Source organism: Syzygium oleosum, unplaced genomic scaffold (genome assembly GCF_021117445.2).
Source record: "Syzygium oleosum isolate NSW1041296 unplaced genomic scaffold, Sole_v2.1 Sole_v2.20, whole genome shotgun sequence".
NCBI lineage: Eukaryota > Viridiplantae > Streptophyta > Magnoliopsida > Myrtales > Myrtaceae > Syzygium > Syzygium oleosum.
In genome coordinates, this window is record NW_026607504.1 from 7,067,239 (window position 1) to 7,090,756 (window position 23,518).

The 23,518-nt window shown below is 42.2% G+C and overlaps 3 protein-coding genes across 3 annotated transcripts; all 3 read right to left on the bottom strand.

The window, feature by feature from the left end:
• Window positions 1-567: 567 nt before the first annotated feature.
• On the bottom strand, window positions 568-5,704 carry LOC115670318 (beta-glucuronosyltransferase GlcAT14B). The gene is made up of 4 exons (XM_030591565.2): window positions 4,624-5,704; window positions 4,431-4,506; window positions 4,180-4,295; window positions 568-1,471 (listed from the first exon to the last, which is right to left on the bottom strand). Exons 1-4 carry the CDS (start codon window positions 5,201-5,203, stop codon window positions 957-959), a joined length of 1,287 nt encoding a protein of 428 aa, XP_030447425.2. The 5' UTR covers window positions 5,204-5,704; the 3' UTR covers window positions 568-956.
• A 7,205-nt stretch (window positions 5,705-12,909) lies between these two features.
• On the bottom strand, window positions 12,910-15,520 carry LOC115670135 (pentatricopeptide repeat-containing protein At5g39980, chloroplastic). The gene is made up of 2 exons (XM_030591331.2): window positions 15,311-15,520; window positions 12,910-15,250 (listed from the first exon to the last, which is right to left on the bottom strand). Exon 2 carries the CDS (start codon window positions 15,193-15,195, stop codon window positions 13,171-13,173), a length of 2,025 nt encoding a protein of 674 aa, XP_030447191.1. The 5' UTR covers window positions 15,196-15,250; window positions 15,311-15,520; the 3' UTR covers window positions 12,910-13,170.
• A 429-nt stretch (window positions 15,521-15,949) lies between these two features.
• Window positions 15,950-19,739, bottom strand: LOC115670143 (HIPL1 protein). Its single transcript, XM_030591341.2, has 7 exons — window positions 19,396-19,739; window positions 19,000-19,160; window positions 17,907-18,683; window positions 17,599-17,815; window positions 17,278-17,456; window positions 16,810-17,051; window positions 15,950-16,576 (listed from the first exon to the last, which is right to left on the bottom strand). The coding sequence occupies exons 1-7, from the start codon at window positions 19,490-19,492 to the stop codon at window positions 16,150-16,152; spliced, it is 2,100 nt and encodes a 699-aa protein (XP_030447201.2). The 5' UTR covers window positions 19,493-19,739; the 3' UTR covers window positions 15,950-16,149.
• Between the last annotated feature and the right edge of the window lie 3,779 nt (window positions 19,740-23,518).

Here is a 23,518-nt window from a genome sequence, read left to right on the forward strand (position 1 = left end):
CTTCCATAGTAGTGGCATTTGTGATGGTAGTTTGCTGTATTTCACTTGAACCCTGTTCAGTTTTATCTGGTTTAGTTGCAAAAGCAGAAGATAATGAACCGCGAAGAAAGAAAACAGAGCCGATTTACACGCTCCAAATTAGCTTGGTTTGGTTTGAAACTTTCGCTCCCACCATGTTAATGCGGTATGATCCTGCTTCATGTCAACGGCTTCGTGTCCGCATGCTCACCCCTACACGAAAAATTCGCATACATATCCAATACATGGGGAAACCCAATTTTACTAAAGAGATGATCATCAATTTTTTTATTTTTTTTCCAGCAAATTTCTTGCATCAGGTTTCAATACAAGAGACGATCATCACAGAAGGCTATCCAAGTTTCTGCGCGCATTAACCCAAAAGAGAGAGAGGAAAAGATGAGGCTTCAATCTTTTGCCCTGTGTAACAAGAAGTTCAATCACCTTTAGAGTGATCACATAGCCACGGAGCATCGATGCCAATGACCGGCAGCTTAGAAGTCGGGACGATCTGCGCAACTGCAGAAAAAATAAGTGAAAACAACAAAGTTGTGAATAAATTATACCAATTTCGATTCTTCGATTTTCATCCACGAATGTTTCATACACCATCAGCCCAAAAATAAGCTTCGATTCAGAATGGGGAAACGGATCACTAAATACAATTTGAAAAGGAGAAGCAAAGTGGTAAAATCGGCTATATGGTCGAAGACGGTTAGTCTGTTGAGTTTCCAGCAGAAGCATTGCGAAGTAAATCCCAAGCATCCTAACCGACGACTGAATTCACTTCTGTAATACCAACCGCATATACATTGTAATCCAAAGCTTCCACCCGCCAATGAAATATAATCACCTGATCATGACCTTTTGTATTTTGTTCCCTCTTGTATCGACCTAAGCTCAGTTTGAATGATCACTGCATAAGTTGTCATTTCTTGCTACTTGCACTGTCTAGGTCGAAAATTCTCACTTGACAACAGAGTGCTGATCAGCTTCTCAATCCTCTTTGCTCCTGGGCTTGGCCGGAGAACCATGGGCTCACCAGCAACGGAGCATGGATCACTCCCGTTCTCTCTGCTCCCAATGCACCAACCACCAGGAACGAGCATGTCGGGCCCACGAGACAACAGCTCGGAATCAATCTTATCGAGCACCGGATCGTTTCGGGGGAACTTCCTCGCAAAAGGAGCGTTGCTATTGATCATCTTCTGCATATCGGCGAGGTTGAGATAATGGGGATGCTGCTTCGGAGGATTGTCCCACGATATGAAGTGGAGGTCGCTGTTCACAGTGGTGTTACGAAACTCTTGCGCATTGCAGATCACAGTGTGAAAATAGCCTTCTGGAGACGATATGAAGTTGGCATAGTACATGAGAACGGTACGTGGTAGGTTGTCCCATCCCCATATGCAGTAATCAATGAAGGGTCGGGTCAGAGCCATCCAAGCAGACCCTGCAAGGAGAGAAAAACATATGATCAAACTGCTACTAAACTAAAATCACAGCCAACACTTTCCGTGCATAACAGCATGTCCTTGCACAGATTGTATAAGTGTGTGTAACCAACACATTGTCCAGAGACTATGCCTTCATAAACTTTCAAACCGGGTGTGACATGGAGATTGACCAACATCGTTAGTCTACATAAACATATATAACCAAGAAAAGTTTTTACTGTGCTTTTAAACAGATAGATCAACCAATAATAATATACTCAATGAACCAAAGTTCTCTGGCGATGACAGGGCTATCAACATTCTTAGTCGATTGACTAATTCTGAACTCTACTTAATGTTTCTACCAGACTTAAAAAACAATTGATTTGTAGGTAAATTAGAAAAGTGTGGCATAGGCAGCTACTTATGAAGAATGTGGGAGAGAGAAGAAGTGCCGTGAAAGTGAAGAGGCCTAGGTCTGGCCATCTTACTTTAGATTTATGGGATTTAGCACTCCAATGAATAAATGTAGCATTCACTTGTTAAACATGTAGACCCAATTCTTTAACACGACGTGCGGTAAATTAGGTAAACCTTCAAGTTAAGCATGTAGAAGCCAGGGAATATCCCAGACGAGATGAATATGAATCCTTGAGTTACTATTGCTGCACCAACATGACCACAGGCAACAAAACAAGACAATAAAACTGCTAGAGTCCCACAGGAAGATTAATTACTCATCTAATTCATGTTGTTTTCGTAATGAAGTTTCAGCGCCTCATTTAGACTTCACTGGGGATTTTATAAAAATGTTTTCCAACGCAGGGACTTCTCCATTCACATCCCCCTATTATAGCCTCCTATCCAGTCTCTCTGCTACCTTTAAGATCCACTTATACCTTCCCAACTTGTGCATCTTGGGGACAAATTATAAGCAACATATCCTCCATCTCCCTAAGTTATTGCAATCACGAAAGCTGCCATGAACAACAAGACATAGCCCTCTGATTTTTGGCAAATATGTCCTAGGCAATCAAATCTATCCTCACACAATTAAGGATACTGCTAAAATCAAACAGTTTTTTGAGAACCTAAAAACATATTTTCATGCTATTATAAGCATATACATAAGCTAATGCCAGCAAAGTTCATTTGAATAAATTGTAGCCAAAGCAGCAATTGATTTGTAATGCAAAACATAAGCAGCTAAAGACTATTATAGGGCAAGTAGATAACGGATTCTTGAAAGCGTACTAGAACTACAACAACCTAAATAAGAGAGAAGGATAAACTAACTCATCAATAATGGCTTTTGACACCTAGCACAACCCCTATAATACATAATAATTCATGCTACGGCTAGTTCCCCTGCTGCTAATAAGGATTGGTTCTTTTATTAGTGAGAAGATATCGTTATTTACCCCTCCAATTGTTCCACAATGGGCCAATTACTACTTGCCAACTTCCCCCTACACAAGCTGATATTGAAAGCCCAACACTGAAACCACATGTTTTGCAGTGAGACAGGTCCTCACTTTCCAGCATCAACCAAAGCAACTGCTGTAAGCAAGGCATCAACATCTCACAAGCAGTATCCTTGTCTCCTCCATCCCTTTTAGACCCTAAAGAATATTTGTTCCTTTGGCTATAATTATCAACAAGCATGTACTCTGTGCTTCCAGAAGACTAGCAAGTAAGACACTTCGAACACCTTACAAGGATAGGATGGCAGAGATCTTCCTAGTACTGATACTGATCAGAAGGAATCATTGGAACTACGATACTGTCCAAAGCACTGATCTATGTTCAAGCCCACCAAATTTGCTGTCTCCTCACTCTCAAGTTAGGAAACAATTAAAGTTGGCTGATCCTGATTGAAGAGTGGCAGCCAAGCTAGCTCAGACTTCAGCGAGCAGCAACAGAAGTCTTTTGAAATTCCAGGATTGCCCAAGTGAACAGCGAATTACCGCAAAAACTAGATCAAAAAGTGCAAAGGGAAATTCTCTCAACTGTTGAACAAAGGGAATGTGCAAGTAATATCTACGATTCAAATAGGGGTAGCTGTTCATGTCGGGTCACCATGTTAGTGTCGATATTCCTGCCTTTTGGAAACATATCAAAAGCTCTCATGTCATGTCAACTTAATCATGTCTAGTTTGAGCTGCTCTCAAAATGTTTTTCATGTTCTTCCTGCCGTGTTTAAGCTGTGTTGTCATGTCAAGTAAAAAATTGTCACCTCTCGATGTAAATTTTGACTAGTAATAGAAAGGACGATGACTGCTTTCTTCACTGCAGAACTTTGTTTAACACCTCAAAGTTCAAAATATGAACGTGTCCTCATTGCGATGTCATAATTGTTCATCATCCCTCTTCACTTTCGAACTACAGAACAGTCATCATCCATATTCGCTTCGCAGTATACACATATTGCAAACTAACACCTGTTATTTTGCACGAGATAATTCTCATGCATGCTTCCATCACCTCCACCTTGTCCAATGCATTCATGAAGGAAAAGGCATTTTGCAATCAGAACTCTCGCTTCCATCATTCAATTCAATTTGAAGAACCTTCTCCTTCAGTTTACTCTTTAATTACCATTCCAATAATAATCCAAAACAACTACTTTTAGCCTATGACTACAAATGCTCAGATTGCAACGTCAAGATGCAGGAATTCAAATGGCGAAATTCGCAATGTGTAACCTATTGTATTGAATTCGCACCTGTAAAGAGCTTAAAGGCCGTCGGCACACTTCTCCTCTGAGTAACCCAGAAAACATCAGCTTTCTTTGTCATGTACAAACCGGGATCCATAATAATCGGCTTCGCCCTTTGGAACCTGCAGAAATCAGCATGCACAAGCATCAATCAACTTACCAAAAATCAAACCAAACACCAAGAAAAGAACAGCAAATATAGAAAGAGCGAGAAATGCAAGTTAAAGCAAAAATAACTGCCAGACAAGTTCACTCACTCTTTCCATCCAATGTTGCTAGTGTGATCAATGAAGTTAAGATCTCTCGGCAGGTACGAAAACGTATGCAGCAGATCTAATCAACCCAAAAACACAAAACCAAATCCAATAATTAACCCCATAAACCCAAACTGCGATCAACCTCAATCCATCATCCAAACCCACCAAAACAAGAAGGCAAAAAAAAACTCACCATCTTGAGTGACAAGTGGGTAATCCGAAGCACTGAGATTGATGAACCAATCCCAATCCCCACCTTCCCTCAACAAGATAGCCGCGGCATGGAGCGTGTTAGCCACCATCGTCGGCCCTCTGTAAGTGACGAGATTGGCCTTGGTAATCATCCTCACGTTCTTAAATTTCGCAAACACGGGGTGCGTCTCCACGAAACGCTGCAGATCCAACCTCTCCTCGGGCTTGGACTCGAGGTCCAAGTGGACAACGTACTGGTTCCGCGGGTGGTACAGGGCCATCAACGTCCTCCTGAGCATCGACCCGTCGCCGGTCGAGCCGGAGATCAAGTAGGCGAAGCGAGGCGGCGGCGGTACGGCGGAGACGGGGAGTGGGTGGAGCTTGGTTTCGACGAAGGGGGAGCTCGATGCGGAGGAGGACCGGTAGAAGGGGAACAACGGCACGCCCTCCTGCGAGGTCAGCGTGGTGAGGAAGAGCAGGAAGAGAGACACGATCGAGCCGATGGCCAGAGGGAAGATCCACCTCCGCTCCATCGTCTGAGGGTGCCTCAGGTGCATGTAATAGCTCTTTAGCCTCTTCATGTGTCGCTGCTAACCCAATTTCACTCCAATCCGCCCCTCTCTCTCTCTCTCTCTCTCTCTCCCTCTGCCTCCCTCCCTCACAAACGCGGACACACCCACGCACGGACACCGCGATGCAGCACGACGGGCACGCGAAAATTCCTTCCTTTCTTCCGTTTCGGGGTGCGGGAGGATTCAAGAACGGCGATTCCGAAGATGGGTCTGTGGGAAAATGGAAAACCCAGGATTTTTTTTTTCCGCCTTCTTCCTTGTGGGTGGGGGAGCAGTTACGAGGGGATGAGCTGAATCTTTCTATCTCAGCGAACCAGGGCGATGGCAGTGAATGTTTGGTGGGAGATTTGCAGGGGGGTTTTGTAGAGATATAGACAGAGAGAGATCAGCAGTGAGTCTCTGTCCGAGTCGGAGACGACGGCGAGATTAGTGAAGAGTCGCAACAGTAGCGATGGCGATCGCTACGAATTTTACTGGCGCTTGCCGTGAAGGCTAGGATCCGTATTTTTTGGGATGGCGATGGAGAGTGACGATGAAGCTTGGGAATGTGCGTTCTCTTTGACCCTTCTTCTGTTGGAATTCACGTGTGATTATGTGGTTTGATCTTGGTGGTAAAGTTTGGAAAGAGTGGTCATCCCGTCATCAATTAAATAAACCGAAGGTGCAATCTGTTGAATTCGATTCGATGGCAGGAAAACGTAGATGAAGGGCATCAAGAAAAATCCGATCTTGATCGATCTTTTGGTAGACCAGTGTGTAATGAATACGACCAATTTGGATATACGGTCATTGGACAAGACCAGACCACCTTGGAGAAGAGCCAATGTCTTGCAAATTGCACCGCACGTCAGGCTTGTGATCTATTATTAAATTGAGGGGTTTCTTTTTTTTTAAAGATAGGCATGGATCGGTTTTGCTAATCGGATATGACTCGGCGGTGAGAGTCAGCTCGTGGCAAATCAAGAGTCGTCACAGGACCAACCCACCAGTCTAAGGAAAAGGAAAGAAAAAAAAGAAAGAGAGACAAATTAAGGGCATGTGTTTGCAAAAAAAAATTAGTAAAATGTCTGCTGAAAGAATTGAGTAGTATTAGATAAGTAGACCTCAATAAGACGAAGGAGATTTGAATCTAAATTTTAGAGAAAAGAAAAAACATGAGAGATTTTTTGTGATGTGTTGCTTGTTGTGCTCACCTCTTATAGTATAATTCAATGGATCATATTAGTATATACTTTCATTATTTGATAATTATCCAGAGATTTTATATTTATTTTTTTTGTCTCTCTTCTATGTATTTGGCACTTCGTTACCCTTTAGAAATTTTACCTTTTACATGGATGCTTGGTAATTCAATAAATGGAAATTGTGCATATCAATTACTTGAAAATATACTAATACATATCCTTTTGGAGGGATAATTTCGGTTTTCATAATATATTATTTGAAGATCAAAATGCTCGGGACCTTTTTCTCTTATCCTTTTTCAAGACCTTATCCTTTTTATTCGTTCTTTCATTTGTTTAAATTAAGAGATAAAATGATAAAAGCTGTTGAGTAACAAACTCGTAAATTGGACGTAAGATGCTGTTTGTTTTGAATAAAGTTTGAGCAGAAAAAATTTACTTTCCCATCAAAATTTAAAAATACTGTACAAATTTAAAAAGAAAAAAATTGTACGGAAATCTGCGTACCGGCATTATTATGTTGTCAAAATTTCAAGGATATTTAACTAAAGTAACTCGAAAGGCATAGAGCTACTAGTTTTACATTAACCAAAAAATATAGAAGATAAAAGCTAATCCAGACATGGATCTTTTGCTTTCAAATTAATGTGACATATAAACAAATATGCATTTAAACTCAATGAGCAAGTAAGATAAAAATCTTCATAATTGTTGATAACATTAAAACTCTTTAAAACTCGCGACATTCTTTTATCGAACGAAACTCATAAATATCGAATATGCTTTTAAGCGAGACAAGCACAACATCATAGTTTTCAAGCAAATATAGTGAAGAGCGCCAAAAAAAAAAGAAGAAGAAGAATATTTGCCCCTTGCGAGAAGAATGATCAATGCTTCACTGTCAAGAGTCCCATATATTAATTTTAAAAGTAATTCTTAGGGAAGGGTAAGATGCTTTTATAGGGTAATATCTAATTATATGAATCGTACTTTTATAGTGCAATGTGCATTTAATGAAAGATCAATGGCATTCATTAGTTTTTTCTATTTTCCGTCTCAAAAATGACGTTTGTTAGTTGTTGCTCTTCTCAACCATTTTGCCCAAATAGGTAGATAGTTGTGCTGTTGCTCTTCTAACCTACAATGAGGAACTTTTTAGATAAATCAGCATATATTTTGGTCTAGGCCAAAGAAAGATCATACGAAATTGGCATCATGTGTCATCAACGACATTAATTCGGGCATAATAAATGAACTCAAGATTCAAAAAGTTAGATGTGTTTGAGGTTCTGTTTAGGATCTCGATGAATGTATAATAACGAACTTTTTCTTAAGAGCCGTATCTAAAAATGACACGCAAGACTCTAATATAAAAGAGATTGATCGTTCTTTTTTCTTGTACTCTCTGTTCATTTTGCTTCCAATTAGGATCAGTGCTTGCCTCATTAAAATTCCGTTTTATTTCGCAAGAAAAGAATAATTCGAAAAGTATTTTCCTAAATATGATTACTTATATCGATCAAAATAATTTGTCAATGGAAATATTTTCATTATTGACAACATGCACTTAAATATTTTCATGGACGATGGAAATATTTTTCGTTCACTCATTTTTACAAGTGATCATTTTTAGAAAAATATTTTTCAAATCATTCATTTTCCATGAAACAAATAGAGCCTAAATAGCATGAGTTTTGCCCCTGTAGAAGAAAATTCAGTCTTAATGGAATTTTGAGGTTACAAATTAGTAATTATTGGAAATTCTAACATATTTTCTCAACTCTTTCTATAACTTTCCTTTAAAAATTTTCATTATTTTCTCTCATTATTAGAATTGATTACAATGCCATATAATAGTGACAATAAGGAATAGTCCCTATGTTTTATATTGATATGAAATATGAACTAAGAATTCTGCCTTTATTTTTCAATTGATTCAAGCTTGTCCTTGCTTCCATCTTTACTTAGATGTATGCTTTTAGCCAAAAAATAAAAGTTGATTTTCCCTCCAAGAAAATTAAATAAAACTTGCTCGAAATCCATCCAAAAAATAATATCAATAAATGATCAATTTCTTTCTTTTTTTGGGTTTTTAAACTTCAAGATTTTCTTACAGCTAATCATTACAAATTAACCCCATGCGGCATGCGACCATCACTTGAACTTTAAGTCAATAAAACTTCGGGTCATGACTTAGTTATTAGACAAAGATGCGCATGCACTATGTCTAAGTATGACAATTCAACGAAGCAATTACTCACATATCTTTAAAAAGTAACTTTTTTATAACCATAATTAGCAAGTCACTCGTGAAACAGTTAAGATTTTCCTAACACTAAATTCCTGTCGCATGACAAGAAAAAATTACAATGGCTCGGTGATATTTACAAACCTCGAACATTTAATTCCATTTTTTCGCGAAAAATGAATGTTTTGTAAAAAAAAATTTAAAATATTCGTTTGTATCTCTTACAAAATATATAAATGAAAATATTTTGTCACAAAATATTTAAACAAGGTGTTGTTTGGCGGAAAATGTTTTCGAAAAACATTTTGTTCGTGTAGAAAACATTTTCCGAAAATATTTTCCCTCAATGAGGAAAACATGACAAAAAATGATTTTAAACTCCTCTCCCCGGTGGCCCGGATCTCGGCACGCCGCGCGCCGCCGCCTCGCCGCGGCCCGCGCCGCGGCGCGGCCGCAGCGAAAATATTTTAAACTTTTATTGATGCGACACGGAAAATTATGTTAAACATTTTCAGAATGATCTAAAAATATTTTCAAAGGAGAATATTTTCGAAACGAACGTAAATTGTGATAAAAATCGAATTATTTTTCACTGACTAATTATTTCAAGAGATACAAAATATATTTCAAATCATTTATTTTCGTGAAACAAATCGGGCATTACTTTATGAATTGGATGACAGAAACCGTAATAGATACGGGAGGATGGCTCATTACTCCTTGCATTTATTATTATTGGTATTATGTTTTCCAAATTATTAATTATTTGGTTGTTGTGGTGGTTGTGACCGAGTCATGTACTATTGTTTATGCACATATAATATTGAGTTCATTAATTTATAGAGCATTGACTGATCCAAGTTGCTTAATCTGGTCCACTGAGTACGTAGGCATTTATTGATATTTTTAATTTCTGGCCCCAAATAGAGACGCGTAAACTCTCTTCCGACCCAACAAAAAAAAAACTTTCTTTCCTATTTTCTAGGAGTTCTTTTTAGGGGTCATGTCTCGGTTTATTTCGTAAAAATAATAATATAGAAAATATTCTTCAAAAAATGATAATTTGTATTGCTTACAAAAATGAATGAATGAAAAATATTTTCACCATCCACGAAAATATATAGACATAAATTGTTGTATATAGTGGAAATGTTTTCTATTAATCAATTATTTCAACCGACACAAGCGATCGTTTTTAGGAAAATATTTTCTGAATCTTTCATTTTGCACTATAGGCTCTATTTCTTTCGAGGAAAATGAATGATCCTACAAATAATCTCTTATGTCTCTTACAAAAATGAATATACGAATAAATTTTCATTGTCCACAAAAATATTTGGAATATTTTTCATTAATTGATTATTTCAAGCGATACAAGCGATCGATTTTAGAAAAATATTTTTAAAAATATTTATTTTTCGTGAAACAAATGGGAGCATAAATGTGCATTTAAATACAAGGAACGGACTTTATCACAAGGGACCTATTAGGGCGCTGGTAGTAAAAATTGGTGATATCCTCAGCTAATCACGTCCAAATGGGATAAAAAATTATTTTCTTTTCTTTTTCATTTCAATTTTCATACTTACACATTCCTTTCGGACACTCGAGAGTCGAGATCAGTTGGGTTGTGCTCAAGAAGTTCTGGGCACTTTATTATTTGCAAAGCCAAACGCAATGTTGTATCATAAAAGTAAAGCCACGGGTGTGCGAATCGATGCACGGAGGATCGCCGGATCCGACAGACCTCACGTCGGACCGACCTAATAACAAGGTATGTGTTAGAGAACTCCCACGATCTAGAAGTACGAAGTCGCAGTCTATGATTGGTGTAGTCCCTTATCGTGTCAAGTGGCGCATAGGAACTCCAACGGTATTGGTTCACGAACATGAATCTAATGGTCCTAATTAGCTTAGCTGCTTGCCTAAACAGCAGTACTTTAGCCATAAAGATAAGGGTGATCATCAGACTTTTAAAGCTACGTTACGTGCGACGACTTTGAGACGCAGACAGCCCCCCATGCTTTGAGTTTTGGGTTATAATGGGTACCTACCAGGCTGCCGCAGCTTGTAGGGGTGAACATAGTCCGGATAGACGGTTCTCACCCTAAAATCGAAAACTACCCATTAAGGACTGATTTCGAAAAATTGAAACCGGAACCACCTATTTGATTTCATGAACCCACCTGGGAATCGGATTGGACCCTGGAATCGGTCCCACTAGCCAAGGATGGAGACGGAGACGAAGATGGAGAGTCAGAGATGATAAGGTGAGCATCGACCGAGAAGAGTGAGAGAGTGAGAGTGAGCGTGAGGCGAAAGCGAAAAAAGGTATTTCTCGGCTCAATGTGAGGTTATGAGCGTCGAGCCAGTTAAGTCTAATTTAGAGATTTAGAAATTTTCTTTTTTTAAAATAAAAAATTAAATAAATATATTATATTTATTATTATATTACCGGTCCGGTCTGGACGGGCGGGCGGTTCCACACCTAGAACCGGGAGCCGGACCGGTACCCACCAGTTCCAAAAAATTGGAATCAGAAACCGGATCGGTTCTCTTAGGAACCACCGGTTTCGATTCAGTTCCGAGCGGTTCCCGATTCTTTTGCACACCCTTGTCAGCTTGTGCGAATCTCTTCGCGGTGCAAGGTAGTTGTGCAGAAGCATCTAACAAGCAAGGCGGTCACCTACAAAGAGATCGACACCAAGGTCCCAAATGACCCCCATTATTGTCTGACATAATCCCCATTTTCTTTTCAGGATACGATAAAGAGCTAATTAATGGAGAGAACTATTGGAGCACTTGGGGAATGTACAAGAATCGAGAAGAGAGAGTGGCAAGACATAATTAAATTCAAGAAAAGATCCAGACCATGTAGTGCTATTAGGTTTGAATTTGACCGACTAATCATCTCTCGAGACCGTGCTATCACTATGCAACACGGATAGACGGCTTCCCGGAATTAGTCTCGATGGGACACTAAATCACCCGATGATTCATCTTGACAAAATGTCATTTTACCGTTGTTTGATTGGGCGCACAACAATGCTATCATCACTATACAAAAAGTTAGAACGATAAGGATGTTAGTTGTCAACATTACTGAAGGGACGTATCGAGAACCGAAACAGAACGATCACGCAGAAAACAGAGAAAATAGACGATGCACGAATTTACCCAGGTTCACCCTCGATTAGGGCTACGTCCTGCAAAGAGATTTCACTATGTTTTCGGTTTCACCTCAACTCGTTATTCAATGATAAGAAAACGAAGCAAAATATATATATGCCCCAAACGGGCCCAAAATCTAAACTTATATGAAATCTCTTAATCTTGCACTATACGGGCCAGCCCAAACCCGTTGAGGTTTGGGGGGCGCTACCCCCGAGCCCCCGCCCGCTCACCGGCGAGCTGAGCGGCCGTCCGTGTGACGGGCGGCGGAACCCCGTCGGGCGCGCGCCCGAACCCCCGCCCGGCCCGGCCCAGGCGTGAGCACCGTGTCGGGGGAGCACGCCCGAACCCCCGCATTCCGCACGCATGGGTCACATGTCGTCGGACAACACTTCAGTTTCTCTAAGCTCATGTGGGCGTACCCGGTGTGAGAAACAAGAGTCCCCGAAGTATTCGCCAACTCCAACAATTACGACCCTTAGAACGATAAGGATGTTATTTGTCAACATTGTTCGACGACCCTTCAAAGGTAACATTAAAATAAAAATTCAAGATTTAAGCATTGTAGGGTCAATCTAGGTACAATTCCCGAACGCCTTGTGCAGATTGATTTCCCAGTAAGGTTGCAGGCCAAGCTTGCGGTTCCAGTTCTATCATCAACAAAGTCCATACACGCTTAAAATCTGCAGCAACAGAGTCAACAGAAGAGTCGGATCCTTGGAAAAGTCTCTTGCTTCGAGTTCGCTCCTTCCAAAGAGGAGTGGCATTTTGAGCCGATTTGGAGAGGAGGGAGCAGGAAGAAGATCTTCGACAATAGAACTACTGCCGAACGCATACCAGCATACCCCAACATCCACTGGAACATATGTATCCTCTCCATATCATTGCCAAAATCCATAGTCGCCGGAAATAATTAGAAAACAAAATGCCGAAACATATCTTTTGAATTGGACGGGAGCGGTTGGATTGCACTAGCATATACTCTGTTCAGCTGATACCCTCAAAGCCCTGATGTAAGTGGCAAGTACGAATTCAATTCCTCGCTTCTAATTTACATACCATAAGAGATAAGGGGAAGCTGCTATAAACAATAATGGGGGACAAGAAGCATCCAGCAGGTAAATAGATCCACTTTCATTGAAGAGGAGAGAACAAACAGTTACCCAGGAAAATGATTTACAGAAGAATCGACAAAATAGAAGTATTTCACAGCATGAACCTCCTGGAAGCTTAATGTTTTCCATTTCCCATCTCATGGAAAACCATCTCGGCTCCAACATGCCCTTTCAAGTTTGCTGATTCTCTGTGGAACTCTCTTTTTTGCCAGGCAAGTGAATCCTATGGAGCTAACTTCCTCAGCTATTTTAAGATTGTCATCCAGTGATACGCCTCTCATTCAACCTGTTCATGATTCTGGATGCATCATTGAGTCTATTTGCTCTCTCGAATATACTCGCCACTACAAAATGCAACTCCTTCTTGTTAATGTTCTGATCAGAGTCAAGTCTCTGAAACAGAGACTCTACCATCGTAAAGTCCTTTCTTGCACCGTAGAGACTGAGCATCTGGAAATGAATTTCATCTGAGAAAACGCATCCCTCTTCCTGCATCTCCATGTACACCGCATCCGCCTTTTCAAAGTCACGCAATTTCCCATAAGCATTCAGGACGATAGCAATGACACTGGAATCGGGAAAGTATCCAGCCACTCTCATCTTATCAAACACCTCGATGACGTTGGCGTACTTTCTATTCCTTGAAAGGAGCTCGATCATGCAGCCAAATACTGCTATATCCTTTACCTCTCCCGCATCAAATGCTTGGCGGAAAACCCAAGTGGCCTCCTCTAACCGACCTGCTCTAGCAAGAATTCTTATAGCGGTCTCTCTAGGGATATTGTCTGGGCGCTTTAGCTCATGGAGTAATCGCTTTGCATGACCAACCAGACCAGCCCTTTCATAAGCCACAATCATGGTCTGATAAAGCACCTGATCAATCTCAACCCCTGAGCTCCTCAGCTTTTGAAACAATGTCGCTGCACGGTCTAATTTTCCTGCCTTGCCCCATATCGCAATTATTGTCGAGTAAGTAATTGCATTTGGTTCAATTCCTATATTCTGCATCTCCTGGACCAGATTTGTCGCCTTCTCATGCTCAAGAGATTTTCCATATATCTTCATCATAGTATTGTAGGTAACAACATTCTGCTCGATATCCTTCCTCTGCATCAGTCGAAACAGATGAATGGCTTCGCCAAAGAGTTCAGCCTCGCCATACACCCTCAAAAGCGTATTATAACTAACAACATTCGGCTCAATTGCCATATTTCTCATGCTCCAAAACAGTCTATCCGCTTCCTTAGCCATATCTAGCTGACCATAGACATCGATCATAATGTTGCAGGTCGTGAGATCAAGAGGGCACTTAACCTCATTCATCTCAGAAAACACAGACAATGCCTCCACAAACTTCTGATTCTCCACATATATACAGAGCAGCGTGGAATAACTGACAGTATCCGGCATAACACCCGCCTCCCGCATCTCCTTAAGAAGAAGCCGGGCCTCACGAAAAAGCTTAGCTTTACCAAACACGTTAACCATGGTATTATACGCAACAAGGTCCGGCATTATCCCCGAATTCTTCAGCCTCGAAAAGATCGAGATCGCCTTCGAGTAGTCGCCCAGCTTCCGTGACAGCTCAATCAAGTTACTATACAGAACAAGGTCGCCCGACACGCGGTCCTGCTCCATCCTCTGAAGCCAAGAGAGCGCGGAATCGAACATGCCCGCCTTGCCGAAATGCGTGATCAGCGTCGAGTAAGTGTACCTGTCGGGCGCGAGCCCCCTCTGGCGCATTTCCTCGAACAGGCCATGGGCGACGGCCCACTGCCTCGCCCGGAGCGCGTTGCGCATCGTCACGTTGTACGCGAACACCGAGGGGGTGTAGCGTGCCTCCTCGTTGATCCAATCGAGGATGGCGAGGGACCTCTGCCAGTCCCGCTCGCGGGAGAGGAGGGAGACCATGAAGCGGATGGAGAGCTGCCTCCCCTTGTAAGGGGACATGAGGGAGAAGAGCTCCCGCTCGTCGCGGGTCTGGGAGATGGACGAAGCGAGCTCGTCCATGTCGACGCTGTGGTCGAGGTGGGGCGGTTCCGATCGCCGGAAGGTGGGTGCCCTGTGCCGAGGCTGCGGGGTTCTCCTCCAGACATCCTTGTTGGCTGTCGTAGAAGAAGAAGGAGAAGACGAGGAAGACGAAGAAGCTGAAGCTGAGACTGCGGAGAGGGTGAGAGAGAATGCGGGGTGTTGAGCTTTGCTGTTGCTGGTGATGAAGGAGGGTCTGATGAATGGCGAGGAAGGAAGGAAGGAGGAAGAAGATAGCGTCAGTTCTGCTTGCATGGTTGCTTGCTCTGCATAGCGGCTTGGGGAGTGACCCAAGTGACTCGATGTTTCTCTGTGACTCGTAATAATATAAGATCACCAAATTGACTTTATCTGTCCGGCAAATTTCAACGAGTTCTCTCTCTCCACAGTTTTGATGAAATTTGTTCTGATCTTGAAGGAATGAATAGAGAGTCGACTATCGCAATATGATGAATCTTGCGCAACCTTGGAATTTAAGTTTAAGTAAAGATTTGCTTAGACTTCGTTTGTAAGGACGGTTATTGGCGAGACATCGACAATTTATGGGACATGAATTGGTTCCGACCGTTTATAAGTGTTTCCCCTCTCTCGTCTCTCGTTCGGCCCGAGCCTTGTCCCCCCCAATATGATTGGTTTTATGCAACAGATAGAGCTTGTCCGAAAGATAGGTGAGCCTCTTCATGCAGATAAATTGGGAATGGTTAGAGTCAAGTGACTTGATAGAAGCCCGACCAAACCATTCGACGTCCCGATCTTGCGCCGAGTCTCGATTCCCGTCGAGCTAGCATGTTAGACGCCGTGTTTAACCCTGGAAACAGATTATGTATAGGGGATCTAGTTAACCATGTATGCATCAGTTCATAATCAAGCCATTCATTACAAGAACGTGGTGAAAGCAAATCTGAGGATGGAAAAATGCTCTTTTTCCATTATATCCCTGCAATGTGAAAGTATCGAGCACTCCAAAAACAGTCGCTCCCTTTAATGTGTGAATCCTTTTGTGTGAAAGATGAATGTATCGCCTTTGATTGGAAACTCAACGAGTGTCTGCCCTGTGAAAACTGCCGCAAATTCAACTCACTTCGTTCCATGCGCCAGGGATCATATACAAAATCACTGTTCCTCGCTCTCGATTCCTACTCGTTACAGCACTCTAAAGAAATTCGCGAGCAATGTGCTTTTCTCAAGAGAACAGCAGGAATTAACTGGTTACAGATCACAGCAAAAACCCAACAAGAGCATGTAAGAAAGAATGAGACTAAGAAGTAAGAACTCTGGCCCTTGGTGCCTCCATGGCGTCGCCATTGAAGTGGACGGAGAAGGAGGAGGAGGAGTGGACGCTGGAGGGCTACGAGGGATCACCGTTTCTTTGGAGCAAGTGTAGTTGCACCGACTAGGACTCACGATTCTGTACAATCCACTGCTTGTCAACATGAAAGTGTCCTTACTATTGTCCTGGCCGAAAGAGAATATCGCGCCTAGAACAGGCGATGACTCATCCTCGGCATCACACTGTATAGGAGTGTCCTTTGCGCAACTGTAAGGGACTTGAGCGCTAGTGAAGTTGCCGCTGTTCTCAGGATTCTCCGTGCCCACCCAGATGCCGCCACTGCCGTACAGATCCGCATACAAGTATCTGAAATCAAAGTTCACGACGTCTCAGCTTGTTGACCTCAGTAATTTCGAATGAACTGAATTGTGGTTCAAAATAAGCTTTCTAGAAGTGAGTAAAAGCACATGATCTTTAAGAGGAATTGCTAGAGAATCAATGGACATACCGAGATCGTTAAGCATAACGATGGAACGAAGTTAAATGGACATACCGAGATCTGTTAAGCATAACGATGGAAGGAAGCTAAATGGACTTACCTTCCATACAAGCACGGATCTGCCAGAGACCTATAAAAGTAGCCTCCGGTGATTGATGCAGAACCTTGGGGATTCTGGAGCTGGGAGTGATTATATCCCATCACAGGAAAAATAGGCTTGATGGAGCTAGCAGATGTATTACCACCGGGGCTTTGCGGGGGATGATACAGGAACGGGCCCTCGTAGACGCGCCATCCATAGTTTCCACCTTTAGTGACTATGTCCACCTCTTCGTATAGATCCTGTCAGGACATCAACCGGTCATCCCTTTACGAAATTACAACAAAAAGAACAGGTGTGCCGGTCGATTGGCGCATGTGAAAGTTGCATTGATTCAAGGTGCGCACGCACATGCGTCTCATGGACTCAAACAGTTGATACTGCATTACAAGTTTAATCTCTGATGCAGTTAATTGGATAAGCACCAAATGACTGAGACGAAACATATCCTGTGAAGTGTGAGCAAACCTGGCCAACGTCTGCGCAGAGAAAGTATGAAGGCCTTTCCAAGTCGAAGCTGCATCGCCAAGGATTCCTGAATCCCAGGGCCCAAATTTCGGGTTCTAATTCTTTATCTATGGAAAACGGATTGTCTTCAGGAACAGAATAATTTCCCCATAGTCCAGATTCACTGATCGTCGTTAAATCTGCCGTGACATACCGCGAATGTAAGGCATACAAGAAAAACTAAAGAAAAGACGACCAGGAAGGCTCGGAGTGAGCTGGAACATATTACAGAACACACTTCAAAATTCAGATATAGTGCAAATTCAGGTGCTAGTGGTTTACTTGGCAAGTTATCGACATCGAGCCTCATAATCTTTCCGAGCAAGGATTTTTTGTTCTGCGAGAAGTTGTAGGGATCGCCGATACTCCCTCCATCGCCCATCATGAAGTACAAGTACCCATCTTTCGGTCCAAAAAGAATTTGACCGCCGTGATGAGCGGTGAACGGGAGGCCCATCGTGAATATTCTCCTCACTTCCTTTGGATTGACATTGCCGCCCTAAAAAACACAGATTGAAACACAGGATATATCTATCACCGTCATACTAATGGCGGGCGGAACTTTTATAGTGATGCACGGTTTTATTTACCGGTGAGGACTGATTGGTGGTGAACTCTGATATGACACTGTGATATTGGCAAGGGTTTGCCCCATTATCCGGTGCTATCTTCGAAGGATCGCATCCCACGTCTGAGTTGCACGAACACCTACCGGAACATGCAGGCCACTTGACCTTATCACAATTGAAGGAAACAAAGAACCGGCCGTTACTTTGGTAATTCGGATGGAATGCCAGTCCCATCATCCCAAGCTCGCTCTCAAAATGCACTTCATCGGTCAGATCAAGGAAGGGGATTAACTTGTCGATTCCATGTATCTCTCCCGAACCCTGCTCGGGGATCGTCGCGAGCCATATTTTACCAGGTTGATTGGATAAGAACACACGATTTGAACCATCAGGATGAGCTACCATATTAAGGTAGGAACCGTTCCCGAGTTTCTCGAGGCAAACCCCGCTCGGGGTGCTTGAATTCTCGGCACTTCCTAACTTAACCGGTCCATCAGAGAAGCATGCTGAGGTATTATCAGAAGCCCCACCGAATTCGTTGCAAAACTCTGCTGCTGAATTCCATGAATCGGATATCTTGCTTCCAGAACTGGCTGTTGTTTTGGCTTTACTTTCGAAAGCAAAAGGAGAATTTAATATGGATGTGTTGTGGCACTTGTCCCAGAGATTTGAGCAGAAATCAAGCATGTAGAGTTGGGACCGGGTTGAATTCGCTGAAACTGAAGAATTGCAGATAACAGGAACCACACGAGGTGCTTGTTCGACTTGATACAGTTCAGCCGAAAATGGATCACATCTCTGCAAAAAGCCAGCAGACCCCCAATATGTAAAATGGCTAAGGATGTTTGAAATTTTCCCCCTCTAATAGCTATGCTATGTAAATGCAACACAAACATCGCTGTAGCTACACCTTCATGGAAGCTTCAGAGACATGAAAAAAAGTACTCCGAAAGAGAAATCATTTCAGAGAAGTGGAAACCCGGGACTGCAAATTGGCTTTTCATTAGATTCTGCTTCCTTTAACTACACATTAATCTACTCCCAATGAAAAGGCAATCAATCAAGCCAAAGATGTGTTTAGCAACATCAGAGCAACAGGAAACGAAGCCTCTACCGCGCAAAGAATCGACTTTAGAAGAGAAGCGCAACCAGGGTCTGAGATGTTCATCGCTTTGAATTGCTTCTGCAGCTGTAAATCCTGAGCAGAAGTGCAGCAAACACTGCCCTTGTATCGACAAAAGGCGAGACTGGCATTATCAGCATTGAAGGGTGCTCCTGTTTCCAGCAGAACAAAGCATGACAATCCCAAACAGTGAGGCGCCGATTCACAAACCAAAGTTCGATATATTTGAATAAAGCACACAAAAAGGAAAAACAAACAGGTTAATTGCGGGCTAAACATATAATATTTCCTCCCATTTCAGATCATATCAATCTCTATACCTCTGTTAACAATAGAACATTGAATGAAGCATGTAGAGCGAGACACAAGAAGCAAACAAACACATACTCAAATCCGCGCACAAGGGTAATGAAGCAGAATAGTGGACCAGCAGTGAGAGCAGGAGGCTGAGAATGACCATCTTCATCACAGGAGAACCTCTCATTTTCACAATTTTGCAATGGCACCAACGCCAAGAAATCACCCAAACGCAAACACAAATCCGTGTAGTTTCATCCAACGAAATTCCCAAGTAGAAAAAAATTAAGAAAACAAAGCAATCGGGTGTGCAAAAACCGAAGTCGTATCACTTTGCTCTGCTGATGTTCCCTGGAGTTCATTCCCCATTTTTAGACTCGTCTGTCACCAAATCAAAAAAGGAAGGAGAACTTTGAAGGAAGGAAAAAAAAACATGCAAACTTCTTTTCGGCAAACTCACGTTTGTGTTTGAGAAATCATCAACTCAAGCTTGTTATTAGACATTGAAGTGGGAAAGATGGATAATTTAAGTTGAGAATCTGGTGGGTCAGACTGATATGGTTGACTTTCTTCTGTAGGACACTCAATGCATTATCGATGGCGATTGTTGAGAAGAGGAACCAGTTGACCTCGGGAAAAAAAAAAAACATATCTTGTTTGTAGCCTAAAGAAATCCAGACAGCAAGTGCTGTAACAGACTTGGTCCGGCTGTTCAGAAAATAGATAATAATAACGATTCTCCATTCCTGCTGCTGCTGCTCCAACTCTTGTTTTCTAATCAAAATTAGGTCCGCCTGAAGTCCCAGTTCCGTGGATTTAAAACAAATTTCGAAAACCATCGAGCTAACAAGTATATATCAGAACCGATGTAAGAACATATATCTTTGCACGCCTACAAACTTGCAGCCGCAGGCACTATTCGAACAAGGATTTCGGACTTTTAAACACAGCGCCGACATGAACCCGAGTGAAAAAAATGATTGCGAATGATGTATCTGGATGTTACCGTGCCTGATTGCCATTCTAATTTGATTGTCATCGACACTAGCTAGAGTAGGCGGAATTTATAATTTATGCAAATTTTTCTTATGTGTACGTTGTGCAACAAGGATGTTTATTGATGTGGATGTTTGCTCTCAAAGAACTATACCTGTTTTGGACTTTGGACCAAGTGAAGTCTACGTAATCCCGTGTAGTGCACGGTACTGCAAACTTGGTAAGCGCAAAGTATGTTTTGTGCCATTGACCCGCATGCAAGCAAGCCAAGCATTCCACAGTAAACTAAGCTTGGATCTGGGAGGTTGAAGTAATGGGAAGTAGACTCGTTTCGTAGACCGAGCTGTTCACGTCCCAAAATTTTTCCAAGCTCATGTCGGGTCCCACTAAAAAACAACGCAAATTTTCATATAACTTTTTTTTTTATATTTTAATTAGCCTTGTCTATCACATCATCTACGAAGCAAGTCTATCCGACTTTTTTCTCCTCTTGAGTTCAATTTCCCTATCAAAATATTAGTAGACCTAGTTGTTAACGAGAAGAGTATACCTGAAATTGGTTTGTAAGTACGATCTAGGTGCTTTAAGTTCGCTAATTAGGGGTTCGGTCTCACAATAGACTCGGTTGTGGAGCTTCAAACGCATATTCCACGATGGAGTTGAGAAGAATCGTTACGTGGATTTCCACTTGTTTTGGGTCCATTTTGGGTCCACTTAAACCCTTAAGATTAGTGAGTCCAAATCAAATCTTTGACGATTGGATCTTCGGGGGGGTTGTCGATCGTTGGATCACTAAAGAACAGAACAAATCTCGGTCGATCATCGACGAGACACGACAAAATGGACTTAGGTACTTGAGGATGTTGAATTGGTCGTTTGAGAGAGTGGTCTCGATCATCTTTCCGCATAAAACCCGGGTCTCACTTAAGCGGGGAAGATAATAGTGATTTACGGCTGTGTTCGTTTGCGGAAAAATATTTTTTCGGAAAATATTTTTCGCGTTTTCCGGTGTTCGGGGGCGGACCGCACCCCCAAATCCTTCATTGTTTTGAGGAAAATGATTTCCTCTTTTAAAGAGGAAATCATTTTCCCTCAAAGTGAAGGTAAAATTGCCCATGGGAGGAAAAGCGTTTGCGTGGAAGAGAAAGTTGATCGCGGTCCACCGGTTGCCAGCCACCGTGATTGCCCTTGCTTGCCGGCCGGGCCCGCCGTTATCGCCGGTCAGCGTTGCTGTCGCTTACCAGCCGCGCCATGCAGCCGCCGGTCGGCTCGGCGATGGCTGGCCCACGTTGGCCTTAGCCAGTCCCTTTGGCACGCCGCCGCCGCCGCCGCGCCCGCCGCCGGTCGCCGGCCTGACCCAGGTATTGGCCGTAGCTGACGCCCCATCGGTCGTCGGTCAGCCGCCAGCGGTCGCCGCCACGGCGTCGCCCGTCGCCGGAAAAATATTTTCAAAACTTTTTCATATTGGTCGTAACATCGGAAAATTATGTTCCCGGAAAATATTTTCCAGGAAAATGACTTTCGGGAAAATATTTTCCAAAAGAGAATATTTTCCGCATACGAAGCGGCAACCTACAATAGAAAGATTTTGAGAAATGAGCACGTAACAGTCCCGTTATTTTACAAAAAATGGACGGTCTATCATCAGCCACAAATTTCAGAGTTGGAAACCTGGAGACGGGCTTGTCCGGTTTCATATTTTTTCTGATTTTTTTTTTGTCGGAATAGTTTTTGTGACTTGCTTCATGGGATTTTCACTAATTTAAAAATGTCCACAAACACATTAAAACACGTGTTCGCTCTCTCTTTCCGACACCTAACTAGAGGTGTCAAAATGGGTCTTAAACCCATATATGACCCATTTAAAAATAAATGGGTCATATATGGGTCACTTAATTTTTCTTCTTTCCGACACCTAACAAGCCTCGTAAGTCCGCGCCAAATCATACAGCTAATATACAAATCAGCGAAATTAAAGAAAGCATAAAGAGAGAAAAGAAGAACCTCCATACTCGTTCTAAATCTAACCCCAAAATTCACTCTTTCACACAACTGTAGTTTTCATTGTTGTCCAAATGTAGAGGCAACCCAACAAACTCAACAGGCACACCACTTTCACTTTATATTGCGACTCCACTGGAATCTAATCATTGAAAGCCTTCAAGCTTCTTGGGAAGAATAGAATACCGCAAAGTGGTAAAAATTTTGTTCAAAAAGTACATTTATTATACGGCGGTCCATTCAATTCTAAACTTTTTAATTTGATCAATTTAGCCCTAAAACCTTTAACGATTTGTCAGTATAGAAAATTGGTAATGTAGACGTCGGTTGTCCTGTGTAACATGGCTAGCGAAGCTCACATGGATGATTTTTGCAATCCTTTTAATTTTTTTTTTCCTTTCCTTTCCTTTTCTTTCTTTTCTTTTGATTTTATATTTTTTTCCCTTAATCTTTTCCTTTTCACCTGTGACTGGTCGTTAGCCGTTAACCATCGCCAAGACCGCCTCCGACGACCGGCCACAGGCAAAAAGGAAAATAAAAAGGAATAAAAAGACAAAGGGAAAAAAGTAGCAAATTTCAGAATTTTTTTAAAAAAAAAGCAAAAATCATCCACGTCAGCGCTAACCATGTCACGTAGGACAGTTGGTGTTGATTGGACCATTACGTAAGCAATTTTCAGCCAAAATCGATCAAAGCGACTACTTTGAAAAATCATCAAAAAATTTACGATTAAGTTCAAAGAGTGAATTGGCCACTGTATAGCAAGTTAAGAACTTTTTAAACAATTCTCTCCACACAACACATCCATCTCCTCCACCTGCAGCCCCTCGACAAGCAGCCCGAGAAACTCGAGGCACCGCCAATTCGACGGTGGTGTTAACAGCACCGTCACTCCGGGCGTTCCAAGGTTGAGATCTTCCTCCCTCGGCGAAGAAGCCGCCCAGGCCGCTAAGGCAAGCCGTCACCGCCGATCGCCTCTCCTCCAACCCGGCTCACCAGGGGGTCCCTATTCTCCACCTTTGCTTTCGAAGCTCCCTAGAACTCTCCGGGCGCACTCAGATCTCGGTCCTTTCCTTACTTGTTTGCTTGATTCTCATGGGGTTCTTGATTCTTTGCTGGGTCTTTTGCTAGATCTTGCAAATGTCTTTTCACTTTTGGTCACGGAGGATGATGGATGGTGCTTGGATCCCCAGAGGGAACAGTGCAAAGTGAAAAG